At 47.3% G+C, this 20,667-nt stretch overlaps 1 protein-coding gene across 2 annotated transcripts in view; it reads right to left on the bottom strand.

The window, feature by feature from the left end:
* Positions 1 to 20,667, bottom strand: part of TBCB (tubulin folding cofactor B) — a 122,850-nt gene that overhangs the window by 1,213 nt on the left and 100,970 nt on the right. Inside the window, exons 2-6 of one of the 2 annotated variants that reach the window (XM_083754275.1) lie at positions 9,427 to 9,584; positions 6,324 to 6,467; positions 5,143 to 5,239; positions 3,700 to 3,891; positions 698 to 770 (exon numbers count right to left, since the gene is read on the bottom strand). In XM_083754275.1, the coding sequence (XP_083610401.1) occupies positions 698 to 770; positions 3,700 to 3,891; positions 5,143 to 5,239; positions 6,324 to 6,467; positions 9,427 to 9,540 (620 nt within the window). In that variant the 5' untranslated portion in view covers positions 9,541 to 9,584. Of the gene's footprint in view, positions 1 to 697; positions 771 to 3,699; positions 3,892 to 5,142; positions 5,240 to 6,323; positions 6,468 to 7,759; positions 7,897 to 9,426; positions 9,585 to 20,667 lie in introns of those variants that run through there. The other variant, XM_083754276.1, reaches the window with a different exon arrangement.

The following is a 20,667-nucleotide window of genomic DNA, read 5'->3' as shown; positions in this document are numbered from 1 at the left end:
AAGTTCGTAAACCAAGGTACCACTGTATTTGACTTTTTGAAGATATCTGAAGGCAGTCCTGCTTAGGGAAGGCTGAGGTTTTACTGTGTTTTTGATACTTTGTTGTGAGCTGCCCAGAGTGGCAGGGGAAACCCAGTCAGATGACCGGCATATAAATAATAAAATCATTAATATTATTATTTCACGTTTCAAAAAATGTTTCTTTTTGTTTTGCTGGCTATTAAGGAGGGGTGGGAACCATGCGGGGCTCTGAGATTCTGCCCCCAACTGCTGGAAATGTTATTCAGTCACCCCTCTGGCAGAATTCTGTACCCAATACAACATTCTGTACTCTTGTCCCAAGCCATATATTTATTGAACTGCTGCCAGCAACACTACAGAGGAAGACTTGAAGCAAACTCGGACTTGTTTTTATCTTTCTGAGGCAGCCCAAAATGAATTGACAAACACTATAAAAAAGCAAAAGCACGCTGAATGTTAAGTTTAGTGCCCCTGCAACACTCTGTGGACTGCCTTTAGACGTAGACCTAAAACACGTGCTGACAATGTACCAGAAGTTAAGGTGGGAATGTGCTGCTGCTTCAACGTGAAGCTATGAAGCTGCCAGAGCCACCCAGATCCCATGATGACCCACTTTGGGGGCCCAGGCCAGGCAGGACTGCCCTGCAAGAGACGTCAGGTGAAGGGAGGGCTTTACCTTCCGTCGTGCTTCCCCACAGGCTCATCATACTTGATGCCGACCCAGTAACCGGGCTTGAACTCCGTTAAGCCTATGGAGAAGAAAGGAAAGGGGAAGAGCTTACAATCCTAAGTCAGGCACAAGTGCACAACTACCAGACTTTTAGAAGACATCTGAAGGCAGCCCTGTTTAGGGAAGCTTTTGATGTTTAATAGACTACAGTCATACCTCATGTTACGTCCGCTTCATGTTATGTCCCGCGGCAACCCGGAAGTACCAGAAAGGATTACTTCCGGGTTTCGCTGCTCGCGCATGTGCAGATGCGCAAAATGACACGAGCATGCGCAGAAGCAGTGAATCACAACCCATGCGTGCGCAGATGCGCCACTGTGGGTTGCGTTCTTTTCATGTTGCGAATGGGCCTCCAGAACGGATCCCGTTCACAACCAGAGGTACCACTGTATTGTATTTTGATATTCTGTTGGAAGCCAGGGAAACCTAGCCAGATGAGCGGGGTATTAATTATAATAATTATTATTATGGAAGCGTGCTTTGGACTATAAGTCTTACTGGAACTTGAAGCAGCTTCTCTGTTTTTGCAAGGAGGGAGGGACACTCATAATCCTTGTTCAAGCTGAAAAGCACCATCAAATTTCACAGAATCATAAGAGTTGGAAGGGACCCTGAGGGTCATCTATGTTGGATATTCTCTCTCTCTGTGTGTGAGAGAATCATTTGTTCCAGAAACAGAGAAGAACAGAGAAGAAGGTTCAAGAAGAAGCAGAAGGCTGGAGGTTTTTTGTGTATGCAAGGGCACTTTCTGTGGTAACTGTTCTTTGGACATGCGCAGTGTGACAGGAAGTACTGTTAACAATGGTTCTGTGTAACTTGTAACTTGTCTCTTGCAGTTAAGAGAAGCAGAGAGAGCACTGGATGTGACTGGACTAGGTCACCCCTTCCAACTCTACAAAGGGTTACCACAGGTCTGGAATTGACCAGACACATCCGGAATACTGTTGTCTCTAGCAGCCTCCAGGTGGAAATTGGTGAGGTGTCTGGGAGAATCCAGCCCATGTCAGCAGTGCCGTTTTTGCCGATTTCCCAGAAAAATAACTAGAAAATGGCAATTTGCTATTTTTGCGAAGAAAACACAACCTCAACAACTTCTCTGTCCAGATTTTCACCGTTTCAAATATGGCAAGCCTTGACAGCTTGCTCTCCCTCCCAGGCTGAGAAAAAGATGGAGAAAACTGGAAACTTATTGGGACAGTGTGACTTTTGTAGTTGTAAAACAATGGAGATCTTCTGAAACAACAATGGGACACTAGCACCGCCCAAGGCATGCTGGAGAACAACAGCAACTGACAAAAGATAGACACGATATATTACAAGGAAGAAATACTGCGGACGCACAGGAAGGAGAGAGTTTGAATGCTTCATCTGCAGGTGCAGAAATTATTCAATGTGTCAATACGAATGGAAGTCATTAAAATTGCAGCTGTGATATAAAGAGGTGGTATCTGGACTGGAGCGTAATTGAAATTTATAAGACTTTGGAACACAGAAATAAAGGAAACCACCAAACCACGAATTCTAGCATGCGGGAGGCCACCTAAATTGTGTAATTTGGCATCTCAATGATTATTAATTGTATTATAATCTGGCATTGTTATAATGATTGGATTGTTGTAATTGAAAACTAATAAAAATCATTGCATAAATAAAAGAAGCAGAGAGAGTGTGTATTGGACTCTCTGAGACCCTATCTGCCTGCGGACTGTCTGGCCAGAGTGGTGCATGCTCTGGTTATCTCCCGCTTGGACTACTGCAATGCGCTCTACGTGGGGCTACCTTTGAAGGTGACCCGGAAACTACAACTAATCCAGAATGCGGCAGCTAGACTGGTGACTGGGAGCGGCCGCCGAGACCATATAACACCGGTCTTGAAAGACCTACATTGGCTCCCAGTACGTTTCCGAGCACAATTCAAAGTGTTGGTGCTGACCTTTAAAGCCCTAAATGGCCTTGGTCCAGTATATCTGAAGGAGCGTCTCCTCCCCCATCGTTCTGCCCGGACACTGAGGTCCAGCTCCGAGGGCCTTCTGGCGGTTCCCTCACTGCGAGAGGCCAAGTTGCAGGGAACCAGGCAGAGGGCCTTCTCGGTGGCGGCGCCCGCCCTGTGGAATGCCCTCCCATCGGATGTCAAGGCGATGGACAACTACCTGACATTCAGAAGACATCTGAAGGCAGCCCTGTTCAGGGAAGTTTTTAATATGTGACATTTTAGTGTATTTTTTATCTCTGTTGGAAGCCGCCCAGAGTGGCTGGGGAAACCCAGCCAGATGGGCGGGGTACAAATAATAAATAATAATAATAATAATAATAATAATAATAATAATAATAATAATTATTATTATTATTATTATTATTATTATTATTATTATTATTATATTGTGGGACTCTAAGCATGCCTAGACCCTGGCAGTGGCGAATGTCTGTATATATTTGCTAGCCTGACAAGTAAACTTCTACACTTGCCCGAATCTTTATGGCGGCCATGAATGCTTATTGCCTAATGTGTGAACGTTGAACCCTGAAGATGATTCCAAGGATGGAGCTGCGTTGAGATGTAACTCTGCTGAGTGCGGATAGTGACACACGCACAGCAAAAGTGATGCCAGACGGAATCCTTCTAAATCATCCAAAAGAAGTTGATGGATTGATCCAGCCAATCTAGTCCAGCCCCTGCAATGCAGGAATATGCAGCTGCCCCATATGGGGATGGAACCTGCAACCTTGGCGTTCTCAGCACTGTGTGCTAATCAGCTGATTTCCCCAGTGGTGCCAAATGTGTTACAGAATTCTTCACCTGGTTTATAAAGCAAAACCAAATAAGACTTCAAACTGCTTCTCACACTGGTTTCTGCTGCACCGTATTTTAAATGCCCCCCCCATCCAATCCCTACAAAGTGATTCTCTTCTACAGGGCAGGAAGTAGGGACATGCACCCAGGTACTCACCAACGTACATCACTGTCCCCCGCTTGTTGGGCTGCCCTGCTGCCCGCACCTCACACCTCGACCCCACGGAAATGGCTTCCGCCTGGGCCTTCTCCTCCAGCAGCTTCTGCTCCCTCTCGGCTTCCCTCTTCATCATTTCTTCCGCATTGTACTGCCCCAGCTTACTTGTTTTCATGAAGGAGCGTGCTGTATCTGCAGGACACAGAGAATGGCGGGAATGGTTCAAAAGGAGTAAACTTGCTGAGTAAACTCAGACTGAAACAAGGCCATCTACAACGGTACCACTGAGCCCTCTATGAATTAGTTCACTCAAGCAAGGGAACAAAGGTCTATCTGGCCCAGCAGCCTGTTCTCAGTGTGGCCAACCTGAACGGGAAGTTCACAAGCAGGGCCTGAGCACAACGGCACTCTTCTTACTTGAGAATCTCAGCAATGCCACAAGACATGGAAACTTAGAATCTGTACAGTTGGAAGGGACCTTGAGGGTCATCCAGTCTAACCCCCTGCAATGCAGGAATCTCAGCTCAAGCATCCATGACAGATGGCCACCCAACCTCTGCTTAAAAGCCTCCAATGAAGGAGAGCCCACAGCTCCCGAGGGAGTCCGTTCCACTGTCAAATGACTCTTACTGTCAGAAAGTTCTTCCTGATGTTTAGTTGGAATCACCTTTCTTGTAGCTTGAATCTACTGGTTCGAGTCCTGCCCTCTGTAGTAGCAGAAAACAAGCTTGTTCCCTCTTCCAAGTGACAACCCTTTAGATATTTGGAAATGGCTATACTATCAGTCTTCTCTTACCCAGGCAAGGTGAAGGTAACCCTGGACTGTTAAGCCCCGTCAAAGGCGACTATGGGGTGCAGTGCTCATCACTCTTCAGGCTGAGGGAGCCGACCACAGACAGCTTTCTGGGTCACGTGGCCAGCATGACTAAACCGCTACTGGCACATGGAGGACCGTGATGAGTGCCAGAGCACACGGAAATGCCATTTACCTTCCTGCCACACATCTATTTATCTAATCACGTTGTCATGCTTTCGAACTGCTAGGTTGGCCAAAGCTGGGATAGAGGAACAGGAGCTCACCCCGTCGCACCAATTTGAACTGCCAACCATCCAATCGTTCAAATCCCCATGATGCAGTGAGCTCCCGTTGCTCTGTCCTAGCTTCTGCGATCCCAGCAGTTCGAAAGTATACCAGTGCAAGTAGATTAATAGGTACCACTGCAGCGGGAGGTTAAAAAGTGTTTCCATGGCCCTGGCAGTGCCCTGTTGCATCAGAAGCAGTTTGTCTCAACGTCTTTCAAAGCCATCCAAGAATGTGAGCAGCTGGAACCCAACACACAAATGAGGAGCCAGTTTCAAAAACCTAAGATACAACTGATGGGATTAGACAGACTCTTTTCTTTCAAAGACAGAATCATTTGGGACACTGCCATCAGCTCTCACCTGTTCGCTTGTCATATTCAGCATCGGTTATCTCAAACTTCTCTACCTTTGACACATTTTCGTATTCCCCGATGGTTGCACCGCTCTTGTCAATAACCTACAGGCCCCCAAAACACAGTCATTTTATTTATTTTTTAAAGGCAGAAGCAAAAGAGCAATTTCTAAGCTTTTTTTAAAAAGGCATTTGTTGCCACCAATTGCAAAGGGGCTCTAAATTCTAGTTCACAGATGGCCATGTGCCGCATGTGTCATTCCATCTTTTTTTAATAAGGATTAAATTTATATATAGAGCACAGTGACACAGTTACTACTAGGAATAGACCCCACTATGGAAAATACTCCAAAAACCAATAGGTCACACAATTTAGTTATTTGCAGTGTGGCACCAATGTGCATAATGCTGTTCAGAGCAACATTAAGCAATGGACAAGGGCAGGTCCCCATTCCCATGAAATGGGCAAACTACATTTCACTAGCAAGGGAACCTCACTTTCGTCACCCACTCACAAATCCTTTGACAGAACCCAGTAATCTCCATAACCTACTGCAAATAGGACCAAGCGCATCCAACTGAAATAAAAGCTTATTCTTCCTCATCCCCCCCTTGCAGCAGGGACCTGTCCTTCCATTCTTTACAGAGAATGGTATTTTTAAATTTTTGTTTATTGACATTTACTAGCAACACCAATAGACTGCCCTTCATCACATCATTCTGATCACAGGGAGGGTTGCCAACATACTAAAACATACAGCAAGCACTTAAAAACACACTGAATAAACCTATCATTTCTAAAAACAGGTTAGTGTACGTAGCAGCATAGAAGACCTACAGCAGCGGCGGCATTCACAAATTTATTGCCAGTGCACGGAAGAAGTGAAATGCTTTTACTTGGCAGTGGAATCTCACCAGGGCCTCTGCCATCCCCAGCTTTGGGGAACGGTACTATAAGGGGAGAGCAGGCCCTTGACGGCACATGTCTGACAGCACATTGATGCTGCTGTATAAATAATAGGGGGAAACAGAGGGACAACAACAGAATTCAGAAGGTAGCTTCTTATCAGATGCGTAAGAGGCCCTCATGCGGTCCAGCCCCCAGGGCAGCTTCCCCCAATTTCTTGCAATAGCAAAAGTATTATGAGGCGAGCCTTTTGATCTAGGGAAGAACCAGCCCAACACTCACATGAATCCTGCACCCGTCGTCGATGGGGTAAGACCCCAGCAAGGCCTCGTCGCTGTCGAGTTTCATCACAAACTTGTCGTCCGGAGTATAGAGCTCGAGGTCCATGCATGATGCCGGACTTCCCACAACCAGTTCCAGCTTACACTGTTCAGTCAGAAGCACCAGGCAGAAGGGGAAGAAGAGTATTTATCACAGGCAACAGATGATGTGAAGTATCCCACCCCTCGCTCCGTGCAAGACGAACCACAACAGTAATGTAACATTAATGGGACCAGTCGTGTTTGTGACCTCTAGTGATGGGGATACATCAAGGCATCTTAGTGGGGACTGCAAAGCTAAGGTCAGCAACAAGTTTGCTTCAGTCTAACACGGCTGTACAGTTGTCAATCTGAAGCTCAAAAGAGAGAGACAAAGAGGTGCCTGTGGCAATAGTGTGTGCAGGCCAGGCACTATAGGGGGCGGGGTTGCCCACCCAACCCCTCAATTCTTCACAGAATGGCTCTGCAGAGAAACTAGTTGCTGACCAAGGCTCTACACCTCTGAGCAAGAGAAGGTCTCCCCTCTGTGATGCAGCCTGCACAGCTCCCAGCTCAGGGTGCTAAGTAGGGGATAGTGACATTCCCGACATAGGTGGGGACTGCAAAACAGCATCTGAGTGGAGGGAGGGGAAAGCATGAACAAGCTCCATCCTTAAATTGTCCCGGTTGTTTCTCACTGCCAGGGCAGAAAAAGAGATGCTGGAGGGAAACAAAAGGCAGAATTTGGCACAAGGCCACACGCTGCAGCCATGGGGGGGGAGGGGGGAGAGAAAAAGAGAGCTGGTTGGCCGGCTCACTCAGCTGGGCACAGGTCGCCAGTTGCCAAGCTGCAGTTAATCCCAGTTTGGATGTGTGGCACAAAAGGATTTTTGTTATTGTTGACACAGGCCTGTTTGCTGGGGACCAGAGCTCAAAATGGGGGCGAGTGCTGTTCTGCTAAGGACACCCCCCCCCCAAAAAAAGGCAGAAGCAAAGAGGAGCAAGTTTGGAACTTGAAGCAAGCAAATATAAGGGTTTTCCCCCCCTGGGATTGGAGGGGGGGGAGATGGGTGGAAGAAAGCATCAGCTTTCCAAGTAAGGGCAGGAGGCAAGTCCAACGACCATCTGCGCCCGCATGCAAAGGGTGTAAAGGGCATGCCATGCAGCTAAAAATCTAGCTGCAAAGCCTAAACCCACATTCTCCCTGCAATGTCAAAGCAGAGGGAGCCGATTCTCCCACAAGGAAAAATCCTCTCGTTTGGCGTTCAACGTGCAAGACCTCTCACAAGCAGCCGCGGCGCTCTGCATTCCTTTGGTACCCCATCACACGCTCCTGCAGCGACCCTGCTGCCACCGCAAACCCATCTGGCATGGAGGCAAACAGGCCACGCCACGGCCAGCAGCGCAGGAGTCGCTTACCCCAGGACAGGGCACCACCCCATCTATGCCAGCTTCCTCTCTGGGGAGCCTGCAGGTGCCGCTGTGCGAACAGGCCAGACGGCAGGCCGGAGCAACGCAGCAAGCAATTCGGACGATGCTCCTGGCGGCGGCAAGGGGAGCCCTGAGCCACGCCAAGGGGGACAAAGACAACAGGGACCCCCACCCCCAAATCAGTGGGACTTCAGGGGCCCTCGATATTTTCAATGCCCTCGGCACTAATTCCTTCCTTGGAATTACAAGAGGGCAGAATGGAGGAGTCTGTGCCAAACTCAACTCTTTTGAGAATCCCCACTTTCGATGTAAAGGCCAGAACTTTGGGGGGGGGGGGATGTAATGCTACTGGAGGAAAGGGGAGAAGAGTCCAAATTCAGTCTCTGGTGGGATGGGAGGAATTCAGATTTACTCTAAGTCCATTTCTGAGAGGGGGACGCACCCCTCTGAACTGTGCGCTGGGATGTGTGTCTGGGGGGAGGAGGAAGGCCCCTCCTTTGATACCCCCAACCCACTTTTTAGTGGAAAAGAGGGCTCCCCTGGGAAGGCTGTTTGCAGTGAACAGCTTGCTTATAAAACAAAACAAAACGGTGGCCCATTTTCCAGTACAGATTCAGGCTGGAGCAACACAGAGCAGAGGAAAGGAGGCAGGCAGGCAGCCTGGGTTGCAGCTGGACTAGGATCCATCCCCCCCCCCAAGGCAATTTCCCAAAGGGTCATAATTCGGTTCCCTTTCTGCGAGGGGAGGGCCATAATTACGATTATTTGGGGGTGGGCAGGGGAGGTGAGGCATCCCTTCCATGTCTGCTTTTCAGGAAAGGCCTGGTGAGGTGCTGTCAGGGCCGGATTGAGGTTTGATGCGGCCCTCAGCTCCTGAAGGTAACGGGCCCTTTCTATGTCCAGCTGTCCTTTCTCAACAACCAATTGTCACTGTTTTTGGTGTTGAATGTATGCTAGATGGTCATTGATGGACCTCATAGGTACCCAAAGCCATTTGCACATCACAAATAGGAGCTGACACAACACAAAACACTGTTGCTGCATGCAGTTTTTATGTTATTTGGTTTTTATCTGATATTTTGGAAATGTACATCCAGCTTTTTTTTTTCCCTTAAAATTTTTTGGGGCCCTAAGCTATAGCTTGTTTAGCTTATACATAAATCTGGCACTGGGTGTGCTTTTTTTTTTTTTTGCTGCAATAATAGGCCTGCCTGTTTCCAGTTACATCTTTTAGGTACAGGATGGCGCAGAGAAGAATAATAAATATTATTATTATTATTGTTGTCGTTGTTTGTTTGTTTAATTAATTAATTAATTTCATTTCTATCCCGCCCTATACCCGAAGGTCTCAGGGCGGTTCACATAAAATATCAAATACATAAAACCAACATAAACCCAATAAAAAAAAACCCCAAAGAGGCAGCGTTTTTAAAAAGGGTATAGGATGTTTTCATCCTGCTAAAGCTGGATCGGTTCCTAACGATCGCCCCTCGCACGTTTTGAGCAGCCCCCATTATAATAATGATGATGATGATGATGATGATGATGATGATACTGGCAGTTTCTTTGGCGGGGGAGCTCCTTAGCAGCCCTCTGGGCTGACGAACACGCGTTCTTTCTCGACACGTGTCGGCGCGTCCCGACGTCCTTCTCACCTTGAACTCGGCGAGGGTGAGCCCCCGGGCGTATCTCTTGAGGGCCCGGAAGGAGTTGAGGGTGCTGCTGATGGAGACGGACACCACCGCGGGCGTCCCCGTCACGACGCTCATCCCGACCCGGCCGCCCGAAGAAACCGGAGCCGAGAAACCGCCGCCTCAGAAGCCCCTCACGGGCCGCTCCCGCCGCCCGGCCAATCAGGCGCCGGCCGCCCCCTCCGCCAGCCAATCGCGCCACGCCCGGCCCGCCCTCGTGACGTGCCTCGCCAATCAGCGCCCGAGGCTCGCCTCCACGCACCAAGAAAAACGGAGCTCAGGCTCGCGTTGCCCTGCCCCTCCCCTCGCCGCGTCTCTCTCTCTCATCCGTGAAGCCCCAGCGGGGAATCCACCAATAGGAAGCCGGGATGTTTCCAGAGTGACCAATGGCGAGGAGCGGTGCGGAAGCGAAGGTGGGGGCTGAAGCCGACTGGAAGGGAGGGCAAGGCGGATGCAGGCGGGCGGAGAGGTCGGGTGGGAAGGTTTGTAGTACTAGTAGTACGTACTCGTAGTAATAGTACTAATAGTACTAACAGTAATGGCAGGCAGGCATTCATCGATGGGGAGCGGAGGCAGAGGGGAGGGGAGGGGTGGGGGGAAGGTATGTAGCACTCGTAGTACTCGTAGTAATAATACTAATATTAATGGCAGGCAGGCATTTACCAATGGGGAGCGGAAGCAGAGAGGTGGGGAGGGGGAGGTTTGTAGTACTTGTAGTAATAGTACTAATAGTACTAACAGTAATGGCAGGCAGGCATTCATGGATGGGGAGCGGAGGCAGAGAGGGGGAGGTTTGTGATACTAATAGCACTAGTAGTACTTGTAGTATTAATACTAATAGTACTAATATTACTACTAGTAATTGCACATCCCAGTTTTGCTCAGGCTCAAAAACATAGCCTGTTGAAATGGAATCAGCTGGCAAGGTGGGCTCCGTCCAAATATGCCCAAAGGTGAAGCTTTTATTTTTATTTTTTTGCTCCCGCCTTTAGGGAGCTACAGTTCCCAGGAACCGTTGCAGGGGGTTGGACTAGATGACCCCTTGGGGCCCTTCCGACTCTCTAAGATTCTACGATTCCTTGGGGGGAGCCGCATGCCTGACACGTATTGTGTGTATGCGCAGCCAGAGTTGCGGGAGGTGGGTGGGTGGGGCTTCCAGGCGAACGTCCATTGTGGGAACCATCACTCCTGGGGGCTGCGATTTTCTCACGACATCCACAACGACATGGTTGGCATCAGAGCACCAGATCACATTCCACCCATTACATTTAACCCAGATCGATGCTTCCCAGGGGGGAAAAACCCCAATGCATTTTTTTAATTGAAAAAACCCCTGTTGTCATTGTTTATTTTGCAATATCGAGCCCCCATCGGAAAGCCCCTCTTCAATCCTTGATGCCTCCCTTTCCATGGAGGCACAGCAACAGCCAAGGCGACATTTTTCCACCTTCGCCACATCAAGCAGTTGGTCCCTTACCTTTCCTGCCCCGACCTGGCCACAGGGATCCATGCGACGGTCACCTCCAGGCTTGACTACTGTAACTCGCTCTACGCAGGGCTGCCCTTGAAGCTGACCCAGAAACTCCAGCAGGTACAGAATGCTGCAGCGAGGCTCCTCACGGGGTCTCTGCCATGGGAGCATATTCACCCAGTGCTTTTCCAGCTGCACTGGCTCCCGGTGGAGCATAGGGTCAGGTTTAAGGTGCTGATTTTGTCCTTCAAAGCCCTTCATGGCCTAGGACCCTCGTACCTACGGGACCGCCTCTCCCGGTCTGCCCCACAGAGAGCCTCAAGGTCCCTAAATAGCAACACCCTAGAGGTCCCGGGCCCTAAGGAAGTCAGATTAGCCTCAACCAGAGCCAGGGCCTTCTCAGTGATGGCCCCAACCTGGTGGAACACTCTGCCTCATGAGACCAGGGCCCTGCGGGATCTGATTTCTTTCTGCAGGGCCTGTAAGACAGAGTTGTTCTGCCTGGCCTTTGGCTTGGAGCCAATTTGATTCCCTCCCCCTCTTTCTTTTTCCTTTCTCCTCCTGTGATGAGGCTGCATTTTAATGTTTCAATGTTTTTTTTTTTTTTAAATATTTTTATTAAGGATTTTCTTGTTTTACAGAAGTGTAGTGCCTCGTATTTTTTTCTTCTTCTTCTTCCATGTAACGTTTTTACAAATCCGTTTCATTTGTTGAGGCATTAGGGGGAGAAGAAAACAGAAAGAAAAAGAAAGGGGGGGTGGGGAGAGGGAGGATGGATGGGGGTGGGGTCGGGTGGCGGTGTTTCTATTATGTTTAATGTATGTAGAGTTTGGTGTCAGCGTTGCTTGTGTTGTTCACTTGTGTTCCTTTGGTGGTGAGAGAGGTTGGGGTTGGCTTAGGGTGTGATTGTTTGCTTGTGATTGGCTGTGGTGATCTTTGTTTTCGTGTGTGAGTGAGGTGGGTGGGTGTTTTGGATCAGGTTAGCCATATTGATTTGTATGCTGTTGGTGGATTATTGTCATTGTCCTGTTGGGCTGTGTATGTGATAAAGGGGAGCCATACCGGGGTGAAGGCGTCTTCTTCTGTTTGTCCCCGTGTCAGTTTCAGTTTATTAGTTAATTTTTCTAGTAGGGCTGTTTCCCATACTATTTGGTACCATTGGTCCATGCTTACTCCTGACAGGTCTCTCCAGTGTCTGGTTATGATGTTTCTGGTTGCTGAGAGCAGGTGGGTTATAAGTTCTTTGTGGTGTAAATGGGCATTGTTGTCTTGGAAGATGTTTAGTAGGGCCAATTCTGGGGTGATGTCTATTACTTGCTTAGTTATTTTACATATTTCTTGTATGGCTGTTGTCCAGAATAGTTGAATTTTGGGACACTCCCACCACATGTGGAGGTATGTGCCTGAGGAGGTGCACCCTCTCCAGCATTTTGGTGAGGTTCCTGGGTGTATTAGCGCTAGTTTCCTTGGTGTTAGGTACCACCTGTAGGTGAGTTTCAGTGTGAGTTCTTTTCTTTTTGTTGATATGGATTTAAAGGGGGGTTTAGACCACATTCTGGTCCATTGAGTGGGGTTAATCTCATAGCCTATGTCATTCTCCCATTGTTTTTTGATTGTGTCTAGGGCAGGGGTCTGCAACCTGCGGCTCCGGAGCCGCATGTGGCTCTTTTACACCTTTGCTGCGGCTCCGGGGCAGATACTAGCGAAGGGAGGAGGCGCATTGTGCGCCCCGACACTCCCCACTGTGGCGGGCGCTGTACTGGCTGTGACGTCGCATGTGGGCGGTGTGTGTGTTAGTTTTGCGGCTCCCAGGTTTTTTTTTCTTTGGAAACAGGTCCAAGTGGCTCTTTTTGTCTTAAAGGTTGCAGACCCCTGGTCTAGGGGATTTGCGGGATTTTGGAGTAGTATTTTGTATATTGCGGATACCGTCCCTTTACCATTTCCCTTTGTTGTTAGGAGGAGGTTTTCGAAGGTTGTCAGGGGCCTAGTTGCTGCTGATTTTACTGTTGGGTTGTTTAAGAAGGCATGTAGTTGGTGTTGTGTTAACCAGGTCATTTGGGTGTCTTCTAGTTTGTCTTGTATTTCTTGTGTTGACAAGGGTTTGTTATTTTTATAAAAGTCTATTAGGCGATATAAGCCTTTGGTTCGCCAGGTTTTTGTCTGGAGGTTTTGTGCTGCATGGTAGAATAATGGGTGGTACGCCAGGGGGATTAGTGGGGATGGGGTTGGGGATAGTTTGCCTATTTGTGTTTTCCATGCTTTGAGCATGGTCTGTGTGTACCTGTTAAGTGTTGTGGGAATTTTCTTTAGTTTGTTTGGGAGGAGTGGGTATGTTGTGGTGCAGGTGTTTTCAATTGTGTCCCTCTCTAGGTGTACCCATTGTTTTGTCTCATCTTCTAGTATATATGGGATTATATGGCGTATTTGGTTGGCATTGTAATATGCTTCTATGTTGGGGATTCCCCATCCTCCTTCTGAGGTGGGGAGGTGCAGGTATTTGGGGCTTATTCTTGGTTTTTTATGTGAGAAGATGAAAGAGTGTAGTTTTCTCTGCCAACTGCGAAGTTGGGTTGAGGGGATCCAGATTGGGAGGGTTTGGAATAGGTAGGTTAGTTTTGGGAGTGTGATCATTTTGATCATGGCTATTTTGTCTGAGAGAGTGAAATTCGTGTTATTCCATCTCTTTAGGTCTTTGTTAATTTGTCGCCACAGGGGCTTGTAGTTGTGGAGGTACAGTTTATTGAGGTTTCTGGTTATTTGTACCCCTAGGTATCTGAACTTGGTGTGGCAAAGTTTTATTTTGGTGACCTTCGTGAGTTCTTTTTGGGTGTGAGGAGGGGTGTTGAAGCACATTGCTTCTGACTTTGTAAAATTTACCTGTAGGCCCGACACCATTGCAAATGTGTTGAGTTCTCTGATTAGGGAGGTTGCTGTGCTTATGGGGTCTGGTGTTGTGACCATTAGGTCATCTGCAAAGAGCCCTAATTTATAGGTTCTGCCTTTTATTTCCACTCCCTTGATGTCTGTGGCTGCTCGGATGCGGATTGCTAAGGGTTCCAGAGCCAGGATAAATAAGAAGGGAGACAGTGGGCATCCTTGTTTCGTGCCTCTTTGGATAGCTATAGTATTAGAATCCATATTGTTAGTTCTGCATTTTGCTGAGGCTTGGGAGTATATTTGTTTGAGGATTTGTAGGAAGTTGGGGACAAATTTCATGTTAGTTAGTACTGCTAATATGTATTTCCACTCCAAGCAATCAAAGGCTTTGAGGATGTCTAGGGACATAATTGTCAATGGGAGTTTGGTTGCCTTGCTGTGTTCGATCAGGTTCAGTAGTTTCCTGATGGGGTCTGTTATATTGCGGCCAGGGACAAAACCAGTCTGGTCTGGGGCTATTAACTTGTGTAGGAAGATTTTTAGGCGGTTGGCCAAGATTGATGTGAATATCTTGTAGTCTTGGTTTATTAATGAGATTGGGCGGTATGATTCTACTTTGAGGCTGTCTTTTAGTGGTTTTGGGATGGAGACTATTTTGGAGTGGGTCCAGGTTTTGGGGATGGGGGCCCCTTTTATGATGTCGTTGAATAGGCGGGTCATGTAGGGCATCAAGGGTTCTTTGAATTTCCTATAGAATTCTGCTGTGAAGCCATCTGGGCCTGGGGCTTTGTGTGGTTTCAGGTTTTTGAGGACCGCATCTATTTCCTCTGGGGTGATAGGGCTGTCCATGAATTCCTGTTCCTCATCAGTTAGGGTAGGCATGGTCAGTCCTGCTAGAAATGTTCTGATTTCCTTCTCTGGTGGGTTATGGGAGGTGTATAGGTTGGAGTAGAATTCTGCAAATTCTGAGGTTATTTCTTCGGGGGAGAATGTTATGTTGCCGTCTTTTTTGGTGATGCAGTGTATTCTTGTTTTGAGTGCTTTTTTCCTACATCTATTTGCTAGTAATCTGGAGTTTTTCCCTCCATATTCGTAGAAACGTTGTTTAGAGTATAGAATGTTGATCATTGTTTTGTTAATTTCTAGGGAGTCTAGTTCTCTCCTTTTTTGTTCTATAAGTTTGAGGAGTTTTTTAGATCCTGTTTGTTTGTAGCGTGATGAGAGGGCTGTGATGTCTTGTTCTATTTTGCTAATTTTTGAGGAGGTTTGTTTTTTAAGGAATGTTTTCTCTTTTATGCAAGCTCCTCTGGTGACCGCTTTCATTGCGTCCCATAGGAGGGGGGTTGTTATATTGTTTACATCGTTTTCCTTGAAGTAGTTTTGGAGGGTTTTTGTGAGGCTCTCTCTAATTTGTTTGTTTGTAGTTAGGATGGGACTGAAGGACCATGATGGGGTGGTTTGTGTTCCTTCTCCTATTTTAACGATGACTTCTACTGGGGCGTGATCTGTGATTTTAATGTTACCTATGTTTGTTGATTCCACTGAGGGGATCAGACCCTGTGTGAGTAGAATGCTGTCCAGTCTGGACACTGTATCATGGCGTCCTGATTGGAATGTATGGCTGATGTCTCCCGGGTTTTGCTCACCCCAAATGTCGTAGAGACCCCTGTTTTTTAGCATTTTTAGTAACTTGTAAGAGTTCCTAGTTGTTGGGGGTTTCCTTCGGAGGAAGGTTGCCCATGGGGTTGTGGGGTGGATATCTTTCAGGGATAAACCTTTCATATTTAGATTGAGGTCCCCTCCTAGGATTGCTTCCCCTTCAGAGAAGGAGAGGAATTTGTTTAGTGTCTTCTGGAAGAATTCTAATTGTTTCGTGTTTGGGGCATATATGGAACCGATTGTCAGTTTGATTTTGCCATCTAGTGTCCCTTTAGCGAAAATGAATCTGCCTTTTTTGTCCCTGAGGACTGTTGTGGCAGTGAAGTTCAGGTCTCTACTGAGTATTATGGCTACACCACGAGCTTTCCCTGAGCCTTGTGCGACCCACTGTTGACTGAAGCGGGGGTTGCTCAGGAGTTTGCTGCCTTTGGGTGGGTTGTGTATTTCTTGTAGGAAGGTGAGGTGTGGTTTCATGGTGTTTATGTATGAGGTGATGCGTTTTCTTTTGATGGGGTTTCCCAGCCCCCTCACATTTAATGTAATTGCTTTTAGGTTAGCCATCTTGCTTATCTATTATGTGGGGCGATTCCCTGTCTTGTGTCTCTCTCTTCGTGTTGTTTAAAGAACCAGTGGGGTTGCGCTGACCTAGGGTGTGGTGGGTGGGGGGCTAGTGGGAGTAGAGTGAGATTTGGGTTAAAGAGTAGGGGGTAAGTTGTAGGGAGTTTCCTATATGTAGTCATATAGGTGTTTGTTTGGGGTATTTTGGGCCATCTGGCATTTAGCCGGTTGGTCCTAGGTCTCAGCTGGTGTGGAAGGCCATGTTCAAGGACAGGCCATCCCCCCTGTTGTCTACGATAGGGGGTGATCAGCGAGACAGTGTGAAGTGACTTTGTAACGTCGCTGTCAGGTATAAGGTTCGTAAGCAATGTTGCCAATGTTATAAGCAACATTGTTGGTGTGTTGGGGTGGGGATGTGGGTGCTGGTACGCTCTGGTGCCACCATATTGCTGGTTGGGTATCAGATTTTAGCCTGATTGTGGGTTGTGTTATTAAGGTTGGAGTTGTTTTTCCTTAGTATGGAGTATGAGGATGTTGAAGGTGTGGGTGATGGGGAATGTGGTTGAGGTCGTCTGGACTGGTGTTGGGGTGGGGGTTTCTGTGGGGGTGCGGGGCTGGGGGGGATGTTGATGGTGTTAACTAAATCTATGTTTTGGGGGGGGGAGAGAGGGGGAAAGGGGGGGAGAAATCACCAGTCCTTCGGTTTGTGGGTTTTTTTTCCTGGTTGCTTCATTCAGCTGCAGTTGTTGTTGTTGTTGTTGTTGTAGGGTTGTCCATCTGCGATGAATTGGTTTGGTTAATCTTGGTCTGGTTTCTTGTGTCGTATGGCCGGCGGGACGGTTCTGAGCGTTGTGCTTGCCTGTATTGGTTTGCGTTGTTCTGCCGCTTCTGTTGTTTCTTTTTGCTCTGTACCGTCGTCCAGTTGCTTGCTGTTGTTTCCTCGTGGTTGGGGCTGTCACTTGGTGGGTTTGTCGGTTGCCATTCCGGTGGGAGGTCGAGTTCAAGGTTCTTTAGTAGTTGCAGGGCCTCAGGTATGTTGGTAACCATGTGTTGTGTTGTATTGGTTGTTACAATGAGACGGAAGGGGAAGCCCCATCGGTATTTGATCCCTGCTTGTTGGAGACGCTGGGTGCATGGGCGCAGGCTTTTCCTCCGGTTTAGAGTATCCTGAGATAGGTCCTGTAGGGCCAGAATGGGGGTTTCTCCATATCGAAGGTTGGTTGAGTTTCTGAGGTTGTTCCATACCTCTTCCTTCTTTTTGTAGCGCGTGAAGCATACAATGATGTCTCTTGGGGGGGCGCTGAGTTTTGGCATAGGTTTTAGGGCTCTGTGAGCCCTCTCCAAGTCATCTGCCTCAAGTTTCAGGCCTGGGATTGTGTTTTTCAGCCAGCGTATAATTAGGTCTGTTGGGCTTTTCTCCTCTGCTTTTTCAGGAAAGTTGCGGAAGCGGATGTTACAGCGTCTATTGCGATCTTCAAGGTCGGCTTGCTTAATTTTCATCTCTCTGTGTTCTGCTTCCATTTGGTTTACCAGTTCGTCCAGTTTCTTGTTCACACGTGCGTTCTCCTCCCGGTATTGCTCTATTATTTTTTTCTTGCATTCGGTTTTTGTTCTCTAGAGCTTCCACTTTGGAGGTTAGATTGTTGATTAGTACCTGCATGGGAGCCATTGTGGCCTTCAGTGTTTCTTCTAATCTTGCTTCCATTTCCCTCAGATCTCGTTTCGTTATTGGGTGGTCATCATCTTGAAGGGGAGTTACCATCTTAGCATTGTTTGCCATCTCCCTGGTTGGTGTCATCTCAGTCTCCCTGATAGTTTTGGTTTGAGGTTGGCTTGGCGTCCACTTGGGGTAGGGCGTGTGGTGGTTAGGAGTTGTGCCAGTGGTGATTCCGGGGTATTGTTGGGTTGTTGAGCTGATCAGGCTTTGTTGGCTGGTGGCTTTTACAGAGCGTTTGGATTAGGCGGTCATTTGTGTCACTTCTAGCCTGTGTTTTAAGAACTTCTCTTGGGTTTTCTGTAGTTGCCTCAGCGGTGCCGCCGAGGCTGGGGGGGAGGGCGGGTAAGCAGAGGTGGGTAGACTAACGGACAGACAGTTCATATAAAGGGAGGGGGGTTAGCAGGTAGAGATGCAAGAGATTAGAGGGGTGGGGCCAGGGGGGATATGTGTTTAGGAGGGGGTTGTATATACCCAAAAGGGGTACTGGGGTCCAGTTAAGGTGGAAATTGGGGTTGGGAGTGCGCTTAGAAACAGAGACAGACAGATAGGCTATATGTAAAGGGTGGAGGGAGAAAAGGGAAGAAGAAGAAGAAGAAGCAAGAGAGAAGAAGGGGGGAGGTGGGGGGGAGAGGGGAGATTGGAGTAAGAGAGAAGAGAGAGAGAGAGACAAAAAGAGTTGAAAGAGAGGAGAGATGGTACAGTAATATCAGAGGTATTAGATTGCAGCAGTAGTTTTAGCTATAGTATGAGGGGGCAAATTATGATAGGGTGATATGAATGTGTGTATGTGTTTCCTTTAGGGGAAGGGGGGGATAGAGAGAGGGTGGAGGGAGAGAGAATGAGAGGAGGAGGGGGAAGGGTGGGGGAGGGAAGGAGAAGAAAAGAGAGGGGGAGAGGGGAGGAGGGAGGGAGGGAGGGGGAGCTGCTGCAATGGTATGGGGGAAAGTCTTATTTTAAAAGAGGGGGTGGGGGGAAAGGGCTCCCCTCTCAAAAACAAACTGACGGACAGGCTAAAAAAAGGGGGGGTTGATTTTAAAAAATAAAAGGGATAGAAAAAAAAAATTGGGGATGGAAAATGAAAGGTGGGATAAGGGGGAAAAATGAGGAGGGGTGAAGAGAGAGAGGGGAGAGCAAAAAGGGAGAGAAAAATAAAAGGGGGGAGTTGAGGGGGAGAGTATCAGTAACAATAGCAGTGATCTAGAGGAAATTTTTGTTTTAAAAGAGAGTGGTGGTCGTAGCTGGGGGCGAAAGATTCCCCCCTCAAGAACAAGCCAACAAATAGACAAGAACGGGCTTTAAAAAGAGAGAGGGGAAAAAATGTGTGGTTTTTTTAAAAAAATAAAAAATAAAAATAAAATAGATAATAATATTTCCTCCTAATTATTGTTATTATTTTTTATTTGTAAAAAAGTAATTAAAAATGTACAGGTAAAAGATAAAAATGAGAATTAAAGGTAAAAAAAAAGGGGGGGGTTGTCTTTAGATAGATAGATAGAGCTTTTTATTTAAAAAAGAAAATAAAAATGAGTAAAGTATAGGTAAAAGAGGATAGGTAAAAGAGAGTGGAAAGTCTGGGGCGAAGTGGCAGTCCCAGGAAATGGCCTGTGATGGTTCAGGGCTGTTTTCTGGGTACTGCCATTTTAATTCTTAAGAGGGGAGTTTGAGGTGAAAATAAAATGAGGTTTAAATTGAGGGTGTGTGTGTGTGGAAAAGTGTGTCTTTAAATAGTGTGTAGAAAAGATAGAAATAAAAATAAAGATTCAAATAAAGGGTGGCTGCAGCAGCAGTGGCCCCTCTTTTAAAAAGAAAAATGATAAAAGTAGGTATATGGGGGGGGGAATAAAAAAGAATTTCTTTTTAAAAAAGGGGGAGAGGGGTAGGAAGGGGTTAAAAAAGGGTTTTGTTTGTTGGTTGTTGTTTTTTATAGAAAAAAGGAGAAAAGAAGGGGGTAGTTTCTTCCTTTCTGTGATCTCCTTTGTCATGCGGCTTTGCATGGAGGGGTAGGCTCGGTCCTTTGCCTTCCCGTGTTCACCTACCTCCCCTCTTCCTTGTCGGCAAAGCTAGGGCTCCTCTTTCTTTCTTTCTTTCTTTCTTTCTTTCTTTCTTTCTTTCCCTTCTTCCTTCCCCCTTCTCTTTTTCTCCCTCTCTGCGTTAGCTCCACTGTCTTCCTGGATTTGGAGCTCCTCTCGGCTGTTGGGGGGGGGGTCGGGTGCCTTTCCGGCTCAATCAAGGTCGTGGGGGGGTGTTTTGGCTCCCTTGAAAGACGCCCCGGGCACCCCCGATTCCTCTCCGTTGGCAGTGTTGGCAGCAGCAGACCTGGGAGCCCGGGAATCGGCCAGACAGAGCCTTTCACTCTGGCTGGCTTCAGGAGCTCTTTTCTGCTGCTGCAGCCGCCATGCTGCCTCCCTTATTTATTTATGTTTCAATGTTTCAATGTTGTATTTTAATCTTGTTTTTATGTTGTATTCATTCAACTTGTTTTTATTATTGCTTTTTAACCACCCTGAGCCCGGCCTTGGCTGGGGAGGGCGGGGTATAAATAAAAATTATTATTATTATTATTATTATTATTATTATTCACAAGAGGGCACCATAATGCAAGAAATACCCCAGTTTTATTCCCTGTGGTACATGATGCTCAGTGAGCTCATGGGACGGTTCTGAGCATCGTCAAAGCATTTTGATCCATTCAGCAATTCCTGCCTTTGTTCCTCCCTCAGATGTTGAGCTTGGTCATCTGTTAAAGTCAATCCAATTTAGGTTAGTCCTGACCTTCATGAGGCCCATCTCCCAGCGTGACGAACCATCTGGACCCCACCCCATTTTGAATACAAGTATTTTATTTTATTTTTAAATCCAGCTGATCATAAATGAATTAGGCTCCTTATTCCTGTTCCAGAAGTGAGGTGTTTCCCCCCAGTCA

The sequence above is a fragment of the Podarcis gaigeae genome (assembly GCF_964106915.1).
Source record: "Podarcis gaigeae genome assembly, chromosome: 8".
Classification (NCBI taxonomy): Eukaryota; Metazoa; Chordata; class Lepidosauria; order Squamata; family Lacertidae; genus Podarcis; species Podarcis gaigeae.
This window is presented reverse-complemented; position numbering and strand designations above follow the sequence as displayed.